Raw genomic sequence first — 20,925 nt, forward strand, 5'->3', positions numbered from 1 at the left:
GTTTTGTTTTTAATATATATATGCATGCATCTAAGTAGGTTATAAGTCGATGAATCAATTTACAAGTGTATCAATACCTAAAAGAACCCGGCCCTGTGTTCCGAGCGCTTTTATATATATATATATATATATATATATATATATATATAGACACACACACAGACACTTCACTGTAATACTATAACGTATATATAACTTGTTATAGTATATGTTAGTGTGTGTATATATATAACACACACACTTCGTGCTGCTTTAACTACATATATAGCATGTTATAGTATATGATACTATATTTGGTTTACAGACCAAAGTTGGTCGCTATATTTTGAATAATAATAAACAAATAAATAAACGTAATTTAAATATAGAGACCAACTTTGGTCGCTAAATTTATATTATTAAAATATTAAAGCGACCAAAGTTGGTCGGTATATTGTTTACCGGAATATTTGGTCCTTTTACTTTAGAGACCAAAGTTGGTCGCTAATTAGCGACCAACTTTGGTCTCTAAGGTAAAGGGACCATCAAAATAGCGATCAAGCCAGTTTGGACGCTTTTTGGTCGCTTTGTGACTTGTAAGCGACCAACTTTGGTCGATTTTTGTGGTCGCTTTTTTCCGGATTTCTTGTAGTGTCATTCTACTATTCGAGCCTTACCTTCCTTCAATTACAACATAGTAGCATAATTTTTTACCATTTCAGAATACCATTTAATATTCTAGTATTTACATCCAGCTAGCCTCTCATTCTACAATGATAAAATATGAGAAATAAATTTGAAGCTCAAAGACACAATCCATTACTATTAAGAGCTTCTAAAACTATGTGCAAATATTGATAATCTTAGAAAAGAAAACTATCACTGAAGCAAGTAAAATTTACTGCATTTGAAAAAATATACATTAACTAAATATAGCCAAGCCTTTTTTTTTTATAAGGTAAAATTTTATTAAATAAAAAAAAAAAAGGTACCCAAGATGGTACAAATACAATAGGACAGCACTAACACAAAATAAATGGGCCAAGTCTTGAAATGACTAATATTTATTGAAAGATCATCAATGTATCTAGTGGAATTTCTGCACTTGCCAATTAGTTCAACAGTAAGCCTATTACTTTGTAAAACTATTTATTGAAAGATCATCAATGTATCTAGTGGAAGATATGGCGCGATAAGTACTGACTGACGAAACTCACACTGAACTAGGACAGCTTCTTAGTTTTATCATTCTTGTCAGTTTTTAAAGTGTACGTAACATAGCATTGCCTTGGAGATGGACGTACAACATGGAAGCTTATGTGAAAAAGGTGGGTCGAATTTATTTTGTTAGAAAAATTCGGCCAGAAGCGAGAATTGTTAGGTGTTTGTCCTGATTTTCTTACCATATTCGATTTTCCTATCTCTTAAAGGAAATGACAACATAATTATCATAATTGGGTTTTCCTTCTTGTCTAAGGAAATTATAAATCTCACATATTTGGCTACTCCCTTTTCTTGTAGGAAAAAGTTTCGACTTCTATAAATTGAGCATCCTTCATTCATTCAGGAGCATCCACAATGTAGCCATAAGGGATGTAGCCATAAGGGGTTTGAGAATCTTGTTAGGGGGGAGAATTTTCGACACAAGTGTTAGCATGTCACTTGTATTTGCCTCTATGTGAGGTTGTCCTCTCGATGTTTTGTACTCTCTTTTATATAGTGGATTGCTCATCACCGCCAGTGGACGTAGATCAATTGCCGAACCACGTTAAATGTTTGTGTATCTTTTGAAAAATATTTCTCTTTTGTTGTCTGATTTATCGTCGTTCAAGGTTTGCTTTGTTAGCTTCCGCATGACACCTGATTATTTCGATCCTAACAAGTGGTATCGGAGCCCTAGTTCGGCGAGACAAGTATGAGATGGCAAAGTGATAGTGTGGGTCAGCGAGCAACAAGAAGAAGTTAGTTGCGGACTTCGGTTGTCATAATACTCTAACAATATGGACAGCACACAGTTAATCTCGGAAATTGACCTATGGATCGTGGTAATGGGCCACTTAGAACTTAGTTCGAGGGAAGACCCGTGGATCGTGTTGATGGACCACGTGAAACTTAGTTCGAGGAGGAGATTGTTGGGTGTGCGAACAAAGTTCCACATTGGTAGCTGAAAAGATTGGGAGCCTACATATAATATGTATGAATCTCTTAATGGTGTAAGGCCTTTTGGGGAAAACCGTACGAGCTTGACTTAAAGTGAATAATATCACACCTTATTAAGAGTATCTTTGAGCCGTTTTAGCCCAACAATAATTGCCATACAAAATATACACTAAGACGGTAAGTGGTTGACACCCCAGGTGTTAGTTTGATACACTGTAATGGAATCATTTAATGGAACAGAAAGAGAACTAACATTTCATTCCTCCGATATTGAGCTTTTTGTATATTTCTATATCAGGCTCCTTGAATCATTTTGTCCTGCAGGACTTCACCTCTGATAGAGAAGGAGTGGCGAGGCCAACAACGTTTCAGCAATGGGTGTGTGGGATGGTTGTCTAGAGAATCAGAGGCGACGCTTAGATAATTTAAAGCTTATGGATTTGGAACTCTAGTATCCATTGGATTCTAAGTTAATAATTTGTATAAATATATTAAAAATTTTAAGACAAATACATAATTTGGACCTAAGCTACTGCTTCGGCCGAACTCATATTTTGCATTATAGCTCCGGCCCGTTTAAAATAATAAGCTTTATTAAGAAGTGTGATGGAATGATCGAATTCTTCCACCTTTAACCAGAGGTTAGGGGTGTACAAAGAAAACGACAAACCGCATCAACCCAATAATCCAAGTCAAACGGAGAAAAAAAAATCCGGCTATGGTTTGGTGTTGGAAAAAAAAAAATCGGAACATAATTGGTTTGGTTTGGTTTTAACTAAAGAAAGTCAAACCCAAACCAAACCAACCCGACATTACATATATAGAAATTTTAGATATATTAATATATAAATATACTTATTGTGATGTAATTTATAAATATTTCTTAAAAAATTTCATAATTTTATCTTTTAAGGTATTATTTCAAGGTTGGACTTAGAACTTTTGAATGTTCCAATAAATTTTATAGCCATTAATATTAGTAAATTAAATAATGCTAACAAAAGCCCAAACCAAAATCAAATCAATATTAATGTTAACAAAAGACATTCAGTTCAATACTACGAATGGGAATGTATTGAATATCTATTTTTTGTTTTGCAATAATTAGATAAAAATGCATGATCTTCTTTTATTTTTTCTTTAGCGTTTAGTCATGTAATTAATACTCACTTATTAGTCTACTTATTTTAGCATGACTTAGTACTTTTAGATTATGTTTATTTTATTATGGCTCTTTAATTAGCAATATTTATATTACATGATATTATTGTCTTTATTATTGAATATTTTAGGATAATGCCATGACACATCTCATATTTTGTATTATTTTCTTGAAAATTTTTTTATATAGTTGTATCTTATTAGGATTAAAGAAATATTTTGAGCACAAGTTATATATTTTGTTCTATGAAGATTTTACCGGAAAAAATCCGAGAACCCCCGAATAACCCGAAATCCGAGAAAAACCGAGATTGAAAAATTCGAGTTTTATTGGTTTGGCTCGGTCTTTAGATTTAATAACCCGATACAATTAATTTGGTTTGGTAATTAAAAAATCTGAACCAACCCAACCTATGTACATCTCTACCAGAGGTCACAAGTTTGAGTTATGCAAATAGAAAACTAGTACTAATTGAGTGAGCATGTTTTATCCTACTTAGTGAGCCTACTCTCGGCTATGTTTAGGGAAGGATCAGATGATCAGCTTATTTACCTGCAAAAAGAAACTTTGTGACCGATTCTTTTCAGATCCATGTGACTCCAGGAACGGCTCAAACATATCCGTGGCCTAAAGCCAAAATTTATGTGAGGCCTAATTTATTTTTAAAAAAAACTATTAGTAATTTTTTATAATCGATTTTCTCTAATAATTCCTTTTCAATTAATAATATAGCCAATAACTTTAATCTATTTTAAGACGTTGTTAATTTTAGGTAAGATTTTATCTATTATAATCTTGAAAATTTCTTTTCTTTGAGATAACTTTTATAGAAAAACTCTACTTTCATATGAAAAATACTGAATATAATTTTTAAATACCTATAAATCTATTATTCTTAAAAAATGGGGCCCCAAAATTTGGGGGCTAAGGCAAAGCCTTACTTGGATCTTTATTAGAGCCGGGCCTGCATGTGACAATGACACAACATCATTAATTTGCGTCTCTTTTAACGGGGAATTGGAATTTGACTCCCTGAACCCCCTCATTTCAACTATTCCGACTGATCTTTGAAAAGAAATGGTTTAGAAAAATTAATTTAAAAACAAATTTGCATGGCTATGTGTCAATAAAATTGTAAAAACAAAAACAAAATTGCATGTATGCTTGTGTTGCCAATTTTTTTTCAAAAAAAGTGTCTTTAACAAATAAAAAGGGGCGTTTTGAAAAATCTTTGATAAACTTTAAGAAAAACTTAACAAAACCTAAACAAATCAGCTTTTGAAAAACGATATTTTTCAAAGCATTTCAGCCCGCAGACCATGCCATTAATTTTTCAGAGAATAGGTCTATTTGCTGATTGAAATTAGATAAGTATAATTATATTGTTATTGAATAATAATAAAACTCACGAATCATAAAATTATAATATTTAAGTATCATATTTCTCTTGAACAGATTAAGAGCCCGTTTGGATTGGCTTAAAAAAAGTAGCTTTTCAGCAGAAATAGCTTTTAAGCCAAAAAGCAGTAAGTTGGGATTGCCCAGCTTATTGCTTTTGGCTTGTTTTAAGCAGTTTTTAACTTGTTTTAAGCACTTTTTGATTTTGCCAAACACTAAAAAACTAAAAAGAGCTTAAAAGCTAATTTAACCATCTTAAAAGCCAATCCAAACACTCTCTAATTAGTTAAATTTGTTCTTACTTTATTTTCATCGTCATTAGATTGGCCTGCAGACAGTACAATATAATTGAAATGGAATGAGATCTACATTGGAAAGAAGCCTAAGAAGTTACCAAAAAAGAAGAGCAAAGTAGTGTTTAAATCATCCAACAGTAAAAGAAGAGAGGAAAATATTTCAGCTGGCAAACAAAATGAATTCTCAAGGCAATCCATTAAAGAAAGCATTCTGAGCCCAACGACCAAAACAACATCTCCCAACAGGATCCAACTGATGAGAATATCAGCAAAAATTCTGCTGAGAAGCTGAATGAGAGTAATGGAACAGGGGACCAGCAACATCATCACACGAATACTCAAACTATACAGGAAAACAATAGTGAAGGCATACAAGGCCAAGAACAATGTGGTGACCCCAGCTCTTCTACTGTCCCAATTGAAATTAGGAATCTCCCAGGTTTCCAACTTGTTGTGGACTTATATGAAAATAAAGATGAAAACAGAATTCCCAATCAAAAAGAAATCAGTTCTGAAAGTTGTCAAGGTGTAGAGCAGTCGAACAATCAACAAGAGGGGAGAAAAGAAGATCAAAATTCTCATTCCATTACGGAGGACCAACATCAAAATAACAGGAGAGGAAGAAGTGAAATAAGGAAAAATGGTAGAAGAAATAGGAACAGAACCCATCCTTCTATAAGGAGGAATCAAAAGGAAGACAACTCTCCAAATGATCTTAATGATTAGTGCTCTATTTTGGAACATTAAGGGTGTTAAATCCAAAAAAGTCATTCACAGGCTAAAGAATCTTATTAACATCAACAACTCAATATGTGGCTATCTTTGAACCTTTTGTCACTAATGATAAATTGGAGGGTACAAGAAATTCTTGGGTTTCCAACATATCACAATCCACTTTCAAAATGCTATTGGTAAGAAGGACATATATATTTCTGATGTTTATGCTAAATGCAAATCCAAAGATAGAAGGGACTTATTGCAATCTCTTGAGCTAGATAATATGGTGATTGATGCCCCTTGATGTGTGTGTGGGGAGGGGGGGGGGGCGGGATTTCAACATTATCATGGATCCTAATGAAAAACTATGGGGTAAACCTCACAGGATGTATAGAAGTCTGGAGTTTCAAACTTGTATCAACAACTGTGGACTCATTGACATTAGTTACAATGGTTCTAATTACACTTGGTACAATTACAGAAGACCCGGGAAAAGAATTTAGAAGAGGCTTGATAGAATCTTTGTAAATGATCTCTGGGATCAATTATTTCAAAGAACCTCTGTTAGGCATCTGGCTAGGACAGGATCAGATCACAAACCCCTGCTTATTAAGAACTTGAGTACTGCTTACCAACATATTTCTTATTTTAGATTCCTGAATTTTTAGGTTAATATCGAGGGATTCTTTGATATAATGAAGGAATCATGGAATACTGATATGATTAGGAATCCTATGTGGATCCTTCAAAGTAAGCTCAAAGCTCTTAGTAAAAAACTCTCCCAATGGTCTAGGAAGGAAATTGGTGATATTAATAATGCTGTAACAAATTGGGAAGATAAACTTCAGGAGTTGGAGGATATTGACATAGAAGATAACTCTGAAAAGAGTAGAGAAGATGCCAACAGGGCTCATGCTCAGTATATCAGATGGCTTAATCTTCAAGAATCCATGCTCAAACAAAAATCTCGAGTAAAGTGGTTTGAAGAAGGAGAAAAGAATAGCAAATACTTTCATTGCATCCTTAGAGAAAAGAAAAGAAGGCAACAGGTTAATCGAATCAAAAATAGTAGAGGAAAATGGATTAAGGGAGATGATAAGATTGCCAACAGAGCTGTGAGACATTTCCAAAATCTCTTTAATCTCACCCCTCCTACTATTAACAATTCTATCCTAAATTGTATTCCTTTTCGTGTTTCAGGTGATGACAATAGCATGCTTAGCAAGGTTCCAGAGGAAGTTGAAATCAAGGAAGCAGTATTTAGCCTTAGCCCTCACAGCACAGCAGGACCAGATGGCTTCAATGGTACCTTCTTTCAGAGTTGTTGGAATATAATTGAGAGGGACGTCACTGCTTTTCTGAAAGAATTCTTCAAAGGAAAAGGTTTGACCAAATTCTATTCACATACTTGTTTGGTTCATATCCCTAAAATTGGAAACCCTACTAGTTTCTCGGACTTTAGACCCATTATCTTATCCAACTTTACAAACAAGATTATCTCCAAAATTATTTCTCTTAGAGTTAACACTTTATTGCATAAAATAGTTTTCCCGAGCCAAAGTGGCTTTGTTAAGGATAGGCTTATCTCTGAGAATGTCTTGTTAGCTCAGGAAATTGTTCACAATATTTCTCAAAATAATCATGGGGGTAATGTTATTATTAAACTGAATATGGCTAAAGCGTATGATAGAATGGATTGGGAGTTCTTATATGCAGTGCTTAGAAAATTTGGTTTCTCTGATAATTGGATCGATTTGGTGCACAATCTCATATCAAATGTATGGTACTTAGTTATCATTAATGGTATGAGACATGGTTTCTTGTCTTCTTCTCAAGGGATTAAGCGAGGGGACCATCTATCCCCTACTCTCTTTATTATTGCTGCTGAAGTCTTATCTAGATCTCTCAACTCTTTGTATAGAAATCCTAACTTCATTCCTTTCTCCATGCCCCTAAATGTCCCTAAGATCAACCACTTTGCTTATGCTGATGACATTGTTATCTTATGTAGTGGTGGTTCTAATTCTATCAAGTTGGTTATGGATGTTATTGATAACTATGAAAGAAGTTCTGGACAAATGGTTAATAGGGACAAAAGTTACTTCTTAACTGCTCCTAATACTGCTGCCACTAGAATTAACAGGACTAGGAAATGCTCTGGCTTTATGGATAAGAATTTTCCTTTTACTTATCTAGGTTGTCCATTGTATGTGGGTGGGAAGAAAATTGTCTTTTTTGATAACATAATTAGTAAAATTGTAAAAAGGCTTAATGGCTGGCAAGACAAAATACTTTCTCATGGGGTAAGGCTACTCTTATTAAGAGTGTTCTTCAGTCTATCCCAGTGTACACTCTCTCTGCTATGACTCCCCCTAAGGGAGTATTTAGGTTAATTGAGAAACATTTTGCTAATTTCTTCTGGGGTTCCTCTGAGGATCACAAAAAATATCATTGGAGTTCTTGGAACCATCTTGCCCATCCTTTTAACGTAGGAGGCATTGGCATTAGGAAAATGGAAGATATTAGTAACATGTTTGCTATGAAAAGGTGGTGGAGGATAAGGTCCACATCATCTCTCTGGCTACTTTCATTAGGAATTAATATTGTGTTAGATCTCATCTTGTCTATAAAAAGCTTGCTCCAGGTAACTCCCATGCTTGGAGTCATGTTCTCAAAATAAGAGATATTGCAGAGAATCATATTGTGTGGTAGGTTAATTCTGGCTCTTGTAACTTCTGGTGGGATAATTGGTCCCTTAAGGTCCTCTGGCAAAACAGCTCCCTGATACTCCAAATAATTCCAAATTATTGGTAAGGGAATTCATCTCTGATGGTCAATGGACTACAAACAAATTGAAGGAGCTCCTACCAGCTCAACTGGCTCAACAGATCCAAATCATTCCTATTGGCAACCAAAACAAGGAAGATCAAATTTTTTTGGGCTCTCTCAGATAATGGTAAGTACACAAACAATAGTGCATGGAATCTGGTAAGGAATTCTAACCCTAAAGTTCAATTCATAGATAAAGTATGGAACTCTTCTATTCCTTTTAAAATGTCCTTTTTGATGTGGAGGCTATGGCATAGCAAACTTCACTTTGATGATGTGATTATTAAATTTGGAAAACAAATAGTTTCCAGATGTAACTGCTGCAGTAATCCTAATACCAGTAATAATAATAATGTATTTGTAGAGGGTCAAACTACTAGTTACATTTGGAATCTCTTTGGAAATGCCCTTGGCATCCATCACCAGCCCTACCCTATTAGATATATAATTAACCAATGGTGGACCACAAAGGCCTCCAATGATGTCCACAGACTTATTCTAAATATTACCCCAATTATTATTTACTGGTTTCTTTAGAAGGAATACTGTGCTTGCAGGTATGGAGATCAAAAAAGCTTCAACAAGTATAGACTTAAGCAACAGATAACTTGGAGCATTGAAGCTGCGGTCAATAAAGCATATCCTAATTGTGGTCTAAAGCTCCCTTGGAATTCTTTCTGTGATACTCTTACAAGGCTTCGACCTGGGTACAAAGTTTTGTGGTTCGATGGCTCAAACGTGAAAGGGGTTGGGTTAAGATAAACACTGATGTGAGCTTTATTCAGAGGGAAGGAAAAGCAGGAAGAGGAGGAGCTGTTAGGGATGAATATGGAGACATTGTCATGCCTTTTCTACTCCAGCGACTGACGAGAATCATAACATAGCAGAGGCCCAAGCAGCTCTGTTTGGTCTCAATTGGTGCAAACAAAATGGCTTCAGCCAAGTGATTCTTGAATTGGATTCTCTGTACATTATAGAGATCCTCGGTAAAGATAGTGACACAAACTATAAACTCAGTCATATAGTGAATAAGATTAAAGAAACCATCAGTATGCTCAATATTCAGATCAACTATTGCTACCGTGAGGCTAACCAACTGGCTGACAGTTTGGCAAAAAGGGCAGTGGAATTGCAGCAAACAGGTTACTTCTACTCGAGCCATCAACTACCTAGGCAAGCCAAAGGCATATTTTTGCTTGACAAACATCAGATTCCATGTATAAGAAACAAATACGACAAGGCCAATTTCTTTGTTAGTTAGTATATTTTTTGATTTTGAGGGGGCGATCTATGTTTTAATCACCTATTCCTCGTTATTTTGAAGGGTTATCTCTACCCTTGTGTTGTATATTCAAACTTTATTTTTGGCTAATACAACACCCCCAGGTACACTGGGAAAGTTTATAATAAAAAATAAAAAAAAAAGGTTGTTGTATGATTTACTTTGAAGCAAAACAAACTGACTAATAAGATAACGAGGTTCAAAAATGTCATACCTGAGAATTGAACTTATAACCTAACCTTTTTTTTTTTGTGAAGAAAAAAGAATATTATTAATCACCTCAAACAAAAACTAGTATAAAACTGTACTAACCAGAGAAGCTAAGTTCCATGGTATCTATGTGATGTTGTAAAGGCTCTCTGTGCATTTTCTCTCTTTCCTACTTTCTCTTCTAGCTATGTATTGTACAAACTCTAATCTGGCTATCTTGTTTAATTTGATCACAAACAGTTTTTGATGAGGGACTCTCTGCTGCCACAAACCTAACAATTTTTGAACCCCATTGTCACTTACTATAACTTTTTCTCATGTCAAGGGTATTCAATTGCTTATATATAGCTAAAATTAGTTTGCCCTATTTGCACAATTGAACCTCTTTATTCAAACTAGCATCGTCCCTTAATGCGCGGAAGTCCTAGTTCTCTAACAATTTTTGCGTTAAAATTGGACTCCCATAAGATTTGTCGAGAAAATGATAAAAATGGTCACTTTAACGAGATACTAGTTAAACTAATGGGAAGTGCACAAATAGCCATTTTTAAGACCCTTATTTAAAAAAGAGTGGATGTTCTTAAAGTTTAACTGCATAAAATCAACTTCAGATTTGACTGAAGTCGATAATCGTGTGTGAAGTATCAAAGTCTGGAGTTGATATATTGAGTGTGCAGTTCATACAGTTAAGATCATACAATTAAACCTGTTGAAACAAGGTATAAGAGAGGCCTAACTCTTTTTCCTTAGCCAAATGAATCTCCTAATCCAAAATTTCAGTTTGCTCGTCGGCAGGAGTCATATAAAATTCAAAATATATGGATTAAGATAAAACACATATGTTAGAGAGGATTTTCGAAAGTAAGACAAGAAATATGACTTATGCGAATAGAGTCCCATATTAGTCGGGAATAAACTTTGTGCCGGCTTTTGAATCAAAAGAATGGCTAGTAAGGGGAAGTAATATATATACTTACAATAGACGCATGAGATTGCCTGTTAAATTTATTGCATGAAATACAACTCTTTTCAGGCCTGTCCGAGCAGCATCCTCAATAAAAATAGAAAACTTTATAGTCAAACATGGAGCAATAAAGGAAACAAGGAATAACAGATGATAGGATGCAAACTAGAAAATGATACATACGTAAAATTTGAATTTTTTTAAGGAGCTCGAACAGGATACTACTGCACCATTTTGCACCTTTTAAAACAACGAACAAACGCACCCAACAAGTATTGTGGCACCATTATAAAATCCAGAACATTTACAGCAAGTCCAACAATCAGAGTAATCATAGTTAGATGAGCAAGAACTCCAACAGGTAGTGAGTTGTGGGAGTAATCTTCTTTTTAGTCCCGAGTGATCATAATCAACACCCTTTGCAGCCATAACTTGTTTATTTGAGAACCATAACCCATTAACTGCAATATATCACCATCATATTTGTCACGACCGGAATTCCTACCGTCGGGACCGTGATGGCGCCTAACAGTTCACTTGCTAGGCAAGCCAATGTTAGAACATTCTATCCATTTTTAACAGTTTTAATATTAGTTAATGAGAAAAGAACCGAAACTACTGCAATAATCCAAAGTAATAATGTGCAAGTTAAAACAGCCCAACGTTTAATACATCCCTGAACCTGGTGTCACAAGTGCACGAGCTACTAGAATAGTACATACAAGGGTCTGAAATAAACACAAAGCCGTCTGAATGAAAATACACAGCTGAATAAAAGAAAATGGAAGGGGACTCCAGGAGCTGCGGGCGCTGAGCAGCTGTACCTCAAGTTTTCGCAAGTTGTCCAATCCGAGCTCACTAATAACTGCCACTGTGACCGACTCCAAAATTTGCACAAGAAGTGCAGAGTGTAGTATGATTACAACCGACATCATGTACTCTGTAAGTGCCGAGCCTAACCTCGACGAAGTAGTGACGAGGCTAAGGCGGGTCACTCACACCTACAATTTGTATGCAGTATATAATAAAGGCAGAAAAGGAAATACGGAACAGGATAAGAAAGTCAACTGCAAATAATAACTACAACCTCAAGTAATAAGCCAGTGTCGTCCAGAATTACCAATCCTTAACATTTCAAATGAGAATACCGAACACCAACACAACTCAAGGAAATAGAAACACATAGTTTGTTGCGGCGTGCAACCCAATCCCACCGTACAACATAAAATCCTCCCTTATTTCACAGTAATAACATCAACAACAACAAATAACATATATGTGTTGCGGCGCGCAACCCGATCCCACCATATATCAATATCAGTATCATTGTTCACCCTTATTTTACCATATCAATCTACCCTTATTCCACCATTTGCGGCATGCAACCCGATCCCACTGTACAATACAAATTCACTCTTATTCCTCCATATCAATCCACCCTTATTCCACCTGTTACGGCGTGCAACCCAATCCCACCATATCAGTACCAAATACTCAATATGCACAGTCAATCAAACAATTCAAATAACGAGAACATTACAATCAATGAATACCAAACTGAACCAAAAAGGAAACCTTGTACAATATGGGAATCTACATAAGTAATACTACACAGCGAGACCAGTCCAGTAATTGACAATTTGAAGGTGTAAATAATCCAATTTAAGAAAATAACAGGGAATCATGAAATTATGTAAAGATCTAACATTATTAACAAGAGAAGGCATTGATTAACAGGTAGCAGTTAAGGATGGAAAACATCTAAGGCATATAACAATTAAGACAGGGAAAGAAATAATTGAGGAAAAACGGAAAATCAGGGAAAACAGATAATTCGACAGCGTATAAGCACTCGCCACCTCGTATATACACCGGTCACAAGAAATTCACATAGCACATAGTCCGAGGGTTCCTAATTCCCTCAAGTTAAGGTTAACCACGACACTTACCTCGCTCCAAAGACCACTCAAAGCTCAACCACTACTTTGCCTTTCACACAAGCCTCCAAACCAACAATATCTAGCAAATTACCAACCAAACAATTCAAAACAGGCCTTAGAAATTACCCAAGATTGCAAAAGATTCAATTTAGGTCACTATTGAAAAAATCAACAAAAGTCAACTCCCGGGCTCGCTTGGTCCAAACCCGAAATTCGGACCAAAACCCGATTGCCCATTCACTCCCGAGCCCGGTTATGTAATTTATTTTAAAATTCGACCTCAATTGGAGGTCTAAATCCCAATTTCACAAAAATTCCTAATTCTACCCAAACCCCCAATTTCCACCATGAATACACTTGATTTTAGGTTGAAATCTTAGAAAATGTAATGAAAGATTGAAAGAAAACGGGTTAAAATCACTTACCAATGATTTGGGGAAGAAGGGTGCTTGGGAAAATCGCCTCTAGAGTTTTGTTTTTTTGAAAATTTCAAGAATGAACAAAAATTCCGTTTTCCCTTCTTTTCCCCAGCTGCAGATATCGCACTTGCGACTCAATGTTCGCAATTGCGATTATCGCAGTTGCGATCAATCCCTCGCAAATGCGAAGAATCTCTGAGCATGTTATCTTCGCAAATGCGACGCATATGTCGCAAAAGCAAACTTCTGACTCGCAAATGCGAATCTACCTTGATCTGATCCCAGTCGCAAATACGATAATTTTCCCGCAAATGCGAACCCTACCCTCATTGCATTTGCGTGCTTCTCATTGCAAAAGCGAAGCTGACCCAGCCCCCTCCCACTTAGCGAATGCGAGCCTGACTTTGCATTTGCGAGGCTCGCATTTGCGATCAAGTCCTCGCAAATGCAAGATCTGCAGACCTGATGCACCAGCTATGTTTTTCCAAGTTCAATTCACTCGTTGCCTATCAAAAACTCACCCGAGCCCTCGGGGCTCCAAACCAAATATGTACACAAGTCCAAAAATATCATACGAACTTGCTCGCGTGATCAAATTGCCAAAATAACACTTAGAACTATGAATTGAATACCAAATCAAATGAAATTTTCAAGAAAACTTTGAAACTTTTATTTTCACAATCGGATATCCGAATCATGTCAAACCAACTCCGTTTGTCACCAAATTTGACAGACAAGTCATAAATGTAGTATTGGACCTATACCGGGTTCCGAAATTAAAACACGGACCTGATATCAATAAAGTCAAACATTGGTCAAACTTTCAAAGTCATTAAGCTTTTAAATTTTGAAATTTTAACAAAGTTCGATAACTTGGGCTAGGGACTTCCTAATTCGATTCCGGGCACACGCCCAAGTCCTAAATTACGATACAGACCCACCGGGACCGTCAAAACATGAATCCGGGTTCGTTTGTTCAAAACATTGACCGAAGTCAACTCAAATGGATTTCAAAGCAAAAATTTCATATTTTTATCATTTTTTAACATAAATGCTTTCCGTAAAAATACTCGGACTGTGCACACAAATCGAGGAGGGATAAAATGAGGTTTTGAATGCTTCAAAGCACATAATTGGGTTCTAAAACATAAGATGACCTATCGAGTCATCACATTCTCCACCTCTAAAACAACCGTTCGTCCTCGAACGGACATAGAAAAGTACCTGGGCTGGTGAAAAGGTATGGATATCTATTCTGCATGTCCGACTCGAACTCCCAAGAAGTTGCCTCGACGTCCTGACCCCTCTACTGCACTCGAACTAAAGGATAACTCCTCAATCTCAACTGACGAACTTGCCGGGCTAGAATAGCCACCGGCTCCTCCTCATAAGTCAAATCCTTGTTGTCACACCCCCTTTCTACCCCCAAAAAGATATGTGTGCTTCTGGGTTAAAGAGTTTTTCCAATTAAAGTGACAAATTTGATTAGGGATTGTTTTATTTACAGAGTCGCCACTTGGAATTGATTTTGAGTGTTCCAAGTCACCTTTTATTTGAATTCCTAGTCAAAGGAAGATTTGACTCTATCATTATTGGTCTGCGAAAATAAAGTTCGAGTAAGGAATTCTGTTGACCGGGGAGAAGGTGTAAGGCATTCCCGAGTCCCATGGTTCTAGCACGGTCGCTTTTATTGACTAAAAATGGCTTAAATTAATTTTGGACAAACTGTGTTTTATTAATTTTCATGCTTGCCTATATCCACTTTTATTTATTAAAATTGTTAAAGAATAATTTGAATAATATTAAAAATTTTCTATCCGCACTACGCAAGCGAATGTGCGACCGAGATGAGCTTTATTAATTTTTTTTTATAATAGCACTATGCAAGCAAATCCGCAATTATGGCAAATGATTATTAGCACGCTATTACTTTCAGAAAAAAATATTTTATTTGTGCAAAAAAAAAAAAAAAAAGATTTCTTGAAAATTATTAAAAGTTACTATCGCGCTATGCGAGCGAATTCGCGATTATGGGAATTAAATAAATTAAAAATTAACTAAAACTAATGAATATGGTATTAGATTATTTAGTTAATTTATTTAATGCTAAACATCACGCTGCGCAAGCGAGTCCGTGAATGAAAAAGTCAAAGCGCGCCTATTAATTGCCTAGCGGTTAGATTAATTATTTGGATTACTTGTTCTGATTTATTATTGTAGGAACATGACACTTTAAAGTTTGGGCTAGCTTAGATGCTAAAACTATTGGGCCTGGCCCAATTCTTTTGTCCAATTTCTCTTTTTTGAAATGACATCCTACTACCTAATGAAATTAACAAGAAGCAGATACTAACCTATTTCGATTCCAATGTCCAGGTTATTAGACTTTCTAAAAGCTCAAATTTTCCTTACTTAGCCGATGACAGTTTCCTTATCAAACGAACCTGGTGAATACTACACAAGGATAATCCAACATTCTTATACATTCAACATTCTTAAACAAGTGAAGATTAATAAAATATTGACATAAAATGGCTAAAGTATAATGTATGAAGCCAACTCCAGTTTCCAAAAGATTAATGTTTCGACTTGGTTAATGAACAAAATTCACTTTACAACTTAAATTGAATCACTGCCTCCACTTAGTTCTTAATTATTGTTCTAAAACTACTTTTCATGAAGTCAACCAAAGATTCATATGTTGTATGAAAGACTAGCATACATGGTTACACTAACAGAAACTAAACTTCACAAACTAATAAGATCTAGCACTTGAAGAGATCAACATAACCAGGCACAAAACTACAAAGCAAATCTTAACGCTTATCAGTTAAACAAAGATAGAGGAGTAATGAAACTCAAACAATTTCTAAAACTGCAACATTTTCTCATGCTTATTTAGATGTTAACTCTTTCTACCAACTGGACGTAACTTTTTTACTAATTAATCTTACTTGCAGATATAATAAAAATAAGCGATACTATCTATCTACAGAACATGAAGATAGAATTTTAGTACTCAACCATTCATCTCTAGACAAGTTAGATAAAAAAAACATACTTAAGAGAAAAAGAACACATCAATAATAGTCAATACAAGCAACATTCCTTCAAAATAACATATCATTGTCATTTATTGAAGCTGAAATTTAACGACATGATGAAAAGTTACCTAATGAGCATAAACACGTGACTTAGCTAGTGATGAACTCAGGTGTTCACAAGTGTTGAACTCAACACTTTCTAGCCAGCAACAGCAACAGCAACACAACCAGTCAGGAAAACCAGAGAAAATGAGCACCAAAACCCAGAAGAATTCCTTTTGAACCAAGAAAGGATTTAGAGAACTTTTATAAAGGGCTATTCTAAGTAAGATAGGGCTGCTAGAGATATCCTTTTTGAGGCTCTAGCTGCTGCTTTTGTGTATGTCGTCGTGTTCAGAACTTCCTCAAGATATGTCTAGTGTGTAAAGATGTTATTTTTGGTGTTAGAGTGTTCAAGCAACCCCCTAGATGTTATCAAAGTGTGTGTCTTTTATAGGAGAAGAAGCAAAGCCTTCATGATTGAAATCTGTCCAAAGGATAGATTTTTCACCAAAAATCTGTCCAATACTATTCAAAGGACAGTTTTTTGGTCAAAAAATCTGTCCAAAGATAGTCCTTTTTACCAACTATGAACAGAATTTTGGAGTATTGTACTCCAAAAGCTTTTGAACAGTAAAAGACAGCCAAACAAGTACCCTATACTCAAGTATTCAACTTTTATGATGACTGATATTCAAGCTAACACACTCATACTTTCAAACTAAGCAAACTATGGATTAATACAACAGAAACAAAACTCAAAAGGTAACCGAACTAAGTATTCAAACAAACAAGATTGAAATTAATTTGATTTGTACAAACTAACATAGAAAACAACTGAATTCACCAACTAAAGTGAGTAACATAAATTAAACGAGCATTGTTAACTATCCGACAACGACTAACAACAACTAAATAAATGACTATTAATAGCCGCTAATCAGAACCTAATCGTATGGAAGCAACTGATTCATCTTGCGGTCACAGAAATGATTCTTGGCTGAATCAAACAGAAAATTAAGCAACTACGCCAAAAATGAACTTGATCTATCGAATCGACAAGGATCAAAACGAGCAATTAACTATCGACAAGAAATATACGATTTAAACTGAACCTAACCCAATTAGAGAAGCAAAAATCAGAAAAATAAAAGGGGAACTAGGATTTTACCATAACAGCTGAATCAGATTGCACTCGTCTCTCAAAGACGATGCAAAAAGCAGCAAGTCGACCCCTCCGAGCACTATTTTCTTGATGGCATGTGCTGGAAAAAATGAGCTCCGGCATACCGGTTGATTCCAAATCATGCCAAAGAGAAAAAAGGTGTTGTGGGGTCGTGTTTATGCTAGAAGATCAGTTACAAGGGGTTGGTTGGGTGTTTCAGGGGCGGCAACAGGCATGGTGGTGGCGCCAGTAGTAGTAGCATGAGGTGAGGGAGTGGGTTTTGAGGATTTTGGGGTATGGAATGGGAAAGAGTAGGAAGGGAAGAGGAGCTAGTGAAATTTTGAGGGGTTTTGGGTGGCGGCGCGCGGCGGGGCAGAGGCGGCGGCGCGACTAGGGTTTGGGTTTGTCAATTTTTGGTGGAGACTTGGGGAATTTGGGTTGTAGGTCTAGAAAGGGGGTGAGTAGAGGAAGGAGATGGGATAGGTTTGATGGTGTTTGGAACACCACCGGTGGTGGCGCACGGTGGAGGTAGCGGTGGAATGGCGGCGGCTTAGGAGAGGGTGAGAGAGAGGAGAGAGTGAAGAGAGATGTCTCTAGGGTTTGGGTAAATGGCAAAAAATCTAATCTTTTGGCTCTTTTATTGGAAAGGGAGATGAAAATATGGTCCGTGGATTGAAGGGATTGAATGGATGAGATTGGATCTTGGTTTCACTTAATGAAACGACGTAGTTTAAGCATGAAACTACGCCGTTTTGGAGAAGGTCTTGGCGAACCATTTATTGGACCGGGTATGGCCGAATAAGGCTCAAAATTTGGCTCAATTTTTAATTAAAATACACTAGCCCAAGCCCCTTCCCTCTAATGACATTATAATCTAATTCAATCCTGAAAGAAAATGTACAAATACAAAGAAAATCCTTTTAGTATATAATTTAAAGATGCAAACTAAAATATACAAATAAAGGGTAAAAAAAATATTATTGGTTCTTTTTAATTAAGGAATTCACATAAAAATGCGCACGTAAATTCAAATAAAAACAACTAAAAAAAAGGCTAAAGCCATCCAAAAGGTAGTTTTTTATCGGAGAATTAAAAGCATGCAAAAATTAGGTATTCACAGCTGCCCCTCTTTGCTCGAGAACATGAAGAGTTTTCGTGCAAAGAAATGTGAATGCCATGGCTAATTTTTGCTCACATAATACTCTAATGAAAGCATTTTTGAAAAAGAGTGATCGAACCTTGCTTCCGAGGTTGCCTACATATCCTTGCCTATAAAGGAATCAGGTCTGTGTAGTTCTGAAAAATTTTGGTAGCTGGGACTACCGGACACTGGAGTTAAGACTGCTGTTGTTGTTGTTATTGTTGCTTTTGCTTGCTGTTTGCTATTACATCAAAAGAAAAGAAAGAGAAAACTACATATGTCTGCAATCTAGGAGTCACAAAATTCCTATCTATGTGCCTTCTGGAGTCAAATCTTGATTCTTGAGCTGGTCTCTTGTGCTAACCTTAGATTGGATCTTGATGCTCTTTGAAAAAATGATTATGACTCAATTTCAGTTGCTTGCTTTCCTGATCTGAAATTGAGAAGATGAATCTTGAGAAGCTGTGTTGCTGACACATTGTCAAAATTAACACCAACCATCCTGTGATCGAAAGACTTCTTCCTTCTGATGATAACTAAAATTGTGGCTTTGATCGTCACAACCTGTGCTCTACGGAGGGGCCTGCAAAGCCATCAAAGACAAAGAAAACGAACAAAATTTTCTGCCCCAGTTTGGTACTGAGAAAATTTTGTGAGTTATTGGTAAAAACTACAGATCAGCTTATTTTATTTAAAAGATGCAAAAATGATACTGAAGACTCCCAATCGAATGTGCTTTTTCTTAGGAGTAGAATTGATTAAAATTTGACTAAGAGGTGCATCTCCCATCGGTGGCATTGAAATGACTGCGAGATTAAAGGACTCGAACTAGGAATTGCGTCTCCTAGGATTAATGATTCATATTAGGAAGTGCGTCTCCTATTAGAATGAACAGAATTAACTCAAGCTAGGAAGTGTGTCTCCTACGAATGAGGTTGAAAGGTTTGGACTAGGAAGTGCATCTCCTAGGATTAATGGTTCAAATTAGGAAGTGTGTCTCCTATTGGAATAGCTCAAACTAGGAAGTGCGTCTCCTACGAATGAGGTTGAAAGGTTTGGACTAGGAAGTGTATATCCTAGTATTGATGGTTCAGATTAGGAAGTGCGTCTCCCAATGGAATGAGGTTGCAAGACTTGTACTAGGAAGTGATTCTCCTAGGATTTGATGGTTTAGATTAGGAAGTGTGTCTCCTATTGGAATGACTCAAACTAGGAAGTGCGTCTCCTACGAGTGAGGTTGAAAGGCTTGGACTAGGAAGTGCATCTCCTTGGATTGAGGGTTCTGATTAGGAAGTGCGTCTCCTAATAGAATGACTCAAACCAGGAAGTGTGTCTCCTACGAGTGAGGTTTAAGGGATTCGACTAGGAAATGTGTCTCCTAGGATTGGTGGTTCAGATAAGGAAGTGCGTCTCCTGTGAATGAGGTTCCAACACTTGTACTAGGAAGTGCGTCTCCTAAGATTTGGTGGTTTAGATTAGGAAGTGCGTCTCCTATTATAATGACTCAAACTAGGAAGTGCGTCTCCAACGAGTGAGGTTAAAGGACTTGGACTAGGAAGTGCATCTCCTAGGATTAATGGTTCAGAGTACGAAGTACGTCTCCTATTGGAATGATTCAAACTAGGAAGTGCGTCTCCTACGAGTGAGCTTGAAAGTCTTGGACTAGGAAGTGCATCTCCTAGGATTGATGGTTTAGATTAGGAAGTGCGTCTCCCAATAGAATAACTCAAACTAGGACGTGCGTCTCCTACGAGTGAGGTTGGAGGGCTTGGACTAGGAAGTGCGTCTCCTAGGATTGATGGTTCATATTGGGAAGTGCGTCTCCCATTGGAGTAACTCAAACTAGGAAGTGTGCTTCCAAAGATTGAGGTGGAAAGGTTTGGACTAGGAAGTGCGTCTCCTAATATTGATAGTTCTGATTAGGAAGTGCGTCTCCTATTGAAATAACTCAAACTAGGAAGTGCGTCTCCTACGAGTGAGGTTGAAAGACTTGGAGGGAATGTAACCAGGGGTTGGCGCCCTGTATCACTGAGAAAGAATGTAACCAAAGGTTGGCGCCCTGTATCACTAGGAGGGAATATAATCAAGGGTTGGTGCCCAAACTAGGAAGTTCGTCTCCTACGAGTGAGGTTAAATGGCTTGGACTAGGAAGTGCGTATCCTAGGATTGATAGTTAAGAT

The 20,925-nt window shown here is 36.5% G+C and overlaps 1 protein-coding gene across 1 annotated transcript in view; it reads right to left on the reverse strand.

Moving 5' to 3' along the window:
* Positions 1 to 3,919, reverse strand: part of LOC109207452 (3-ketoacyl-CoA synthase 20-like) — a 6,995-nt gene extending 3,076 nt beyond the window's left edge. The window contains exon 1 of the mRNA XM_019370377.1: positions 3,854 to 3,919. Within this exon, the coding sequence (XP_019225922.1) occupies positions 3,854 to 3,919 (66 nt within the window). The remainder of the gene's footprint in view (positions 1 to 3,853) is intronic.
* Positions 3,920 to 20,925: the final 17,006 nt, after the last annotated feature.

Source organism: Nicotiana attenuata, unplaced genomic scaffold, assembly GCF_001879085.1.
Source record: "Nicotiana attenuata strain UT unplaced genomic scaffold, NIATTr2, whole genome shotgun sequence".
Taxonomy (NCBI): domain Eukaryota; kingdom Viridiplantae; phylum Streptophyta; class Magnoliopsida; order Solanales; family Solanaceae; genus Nicotiana; species Nicotiana attenuata.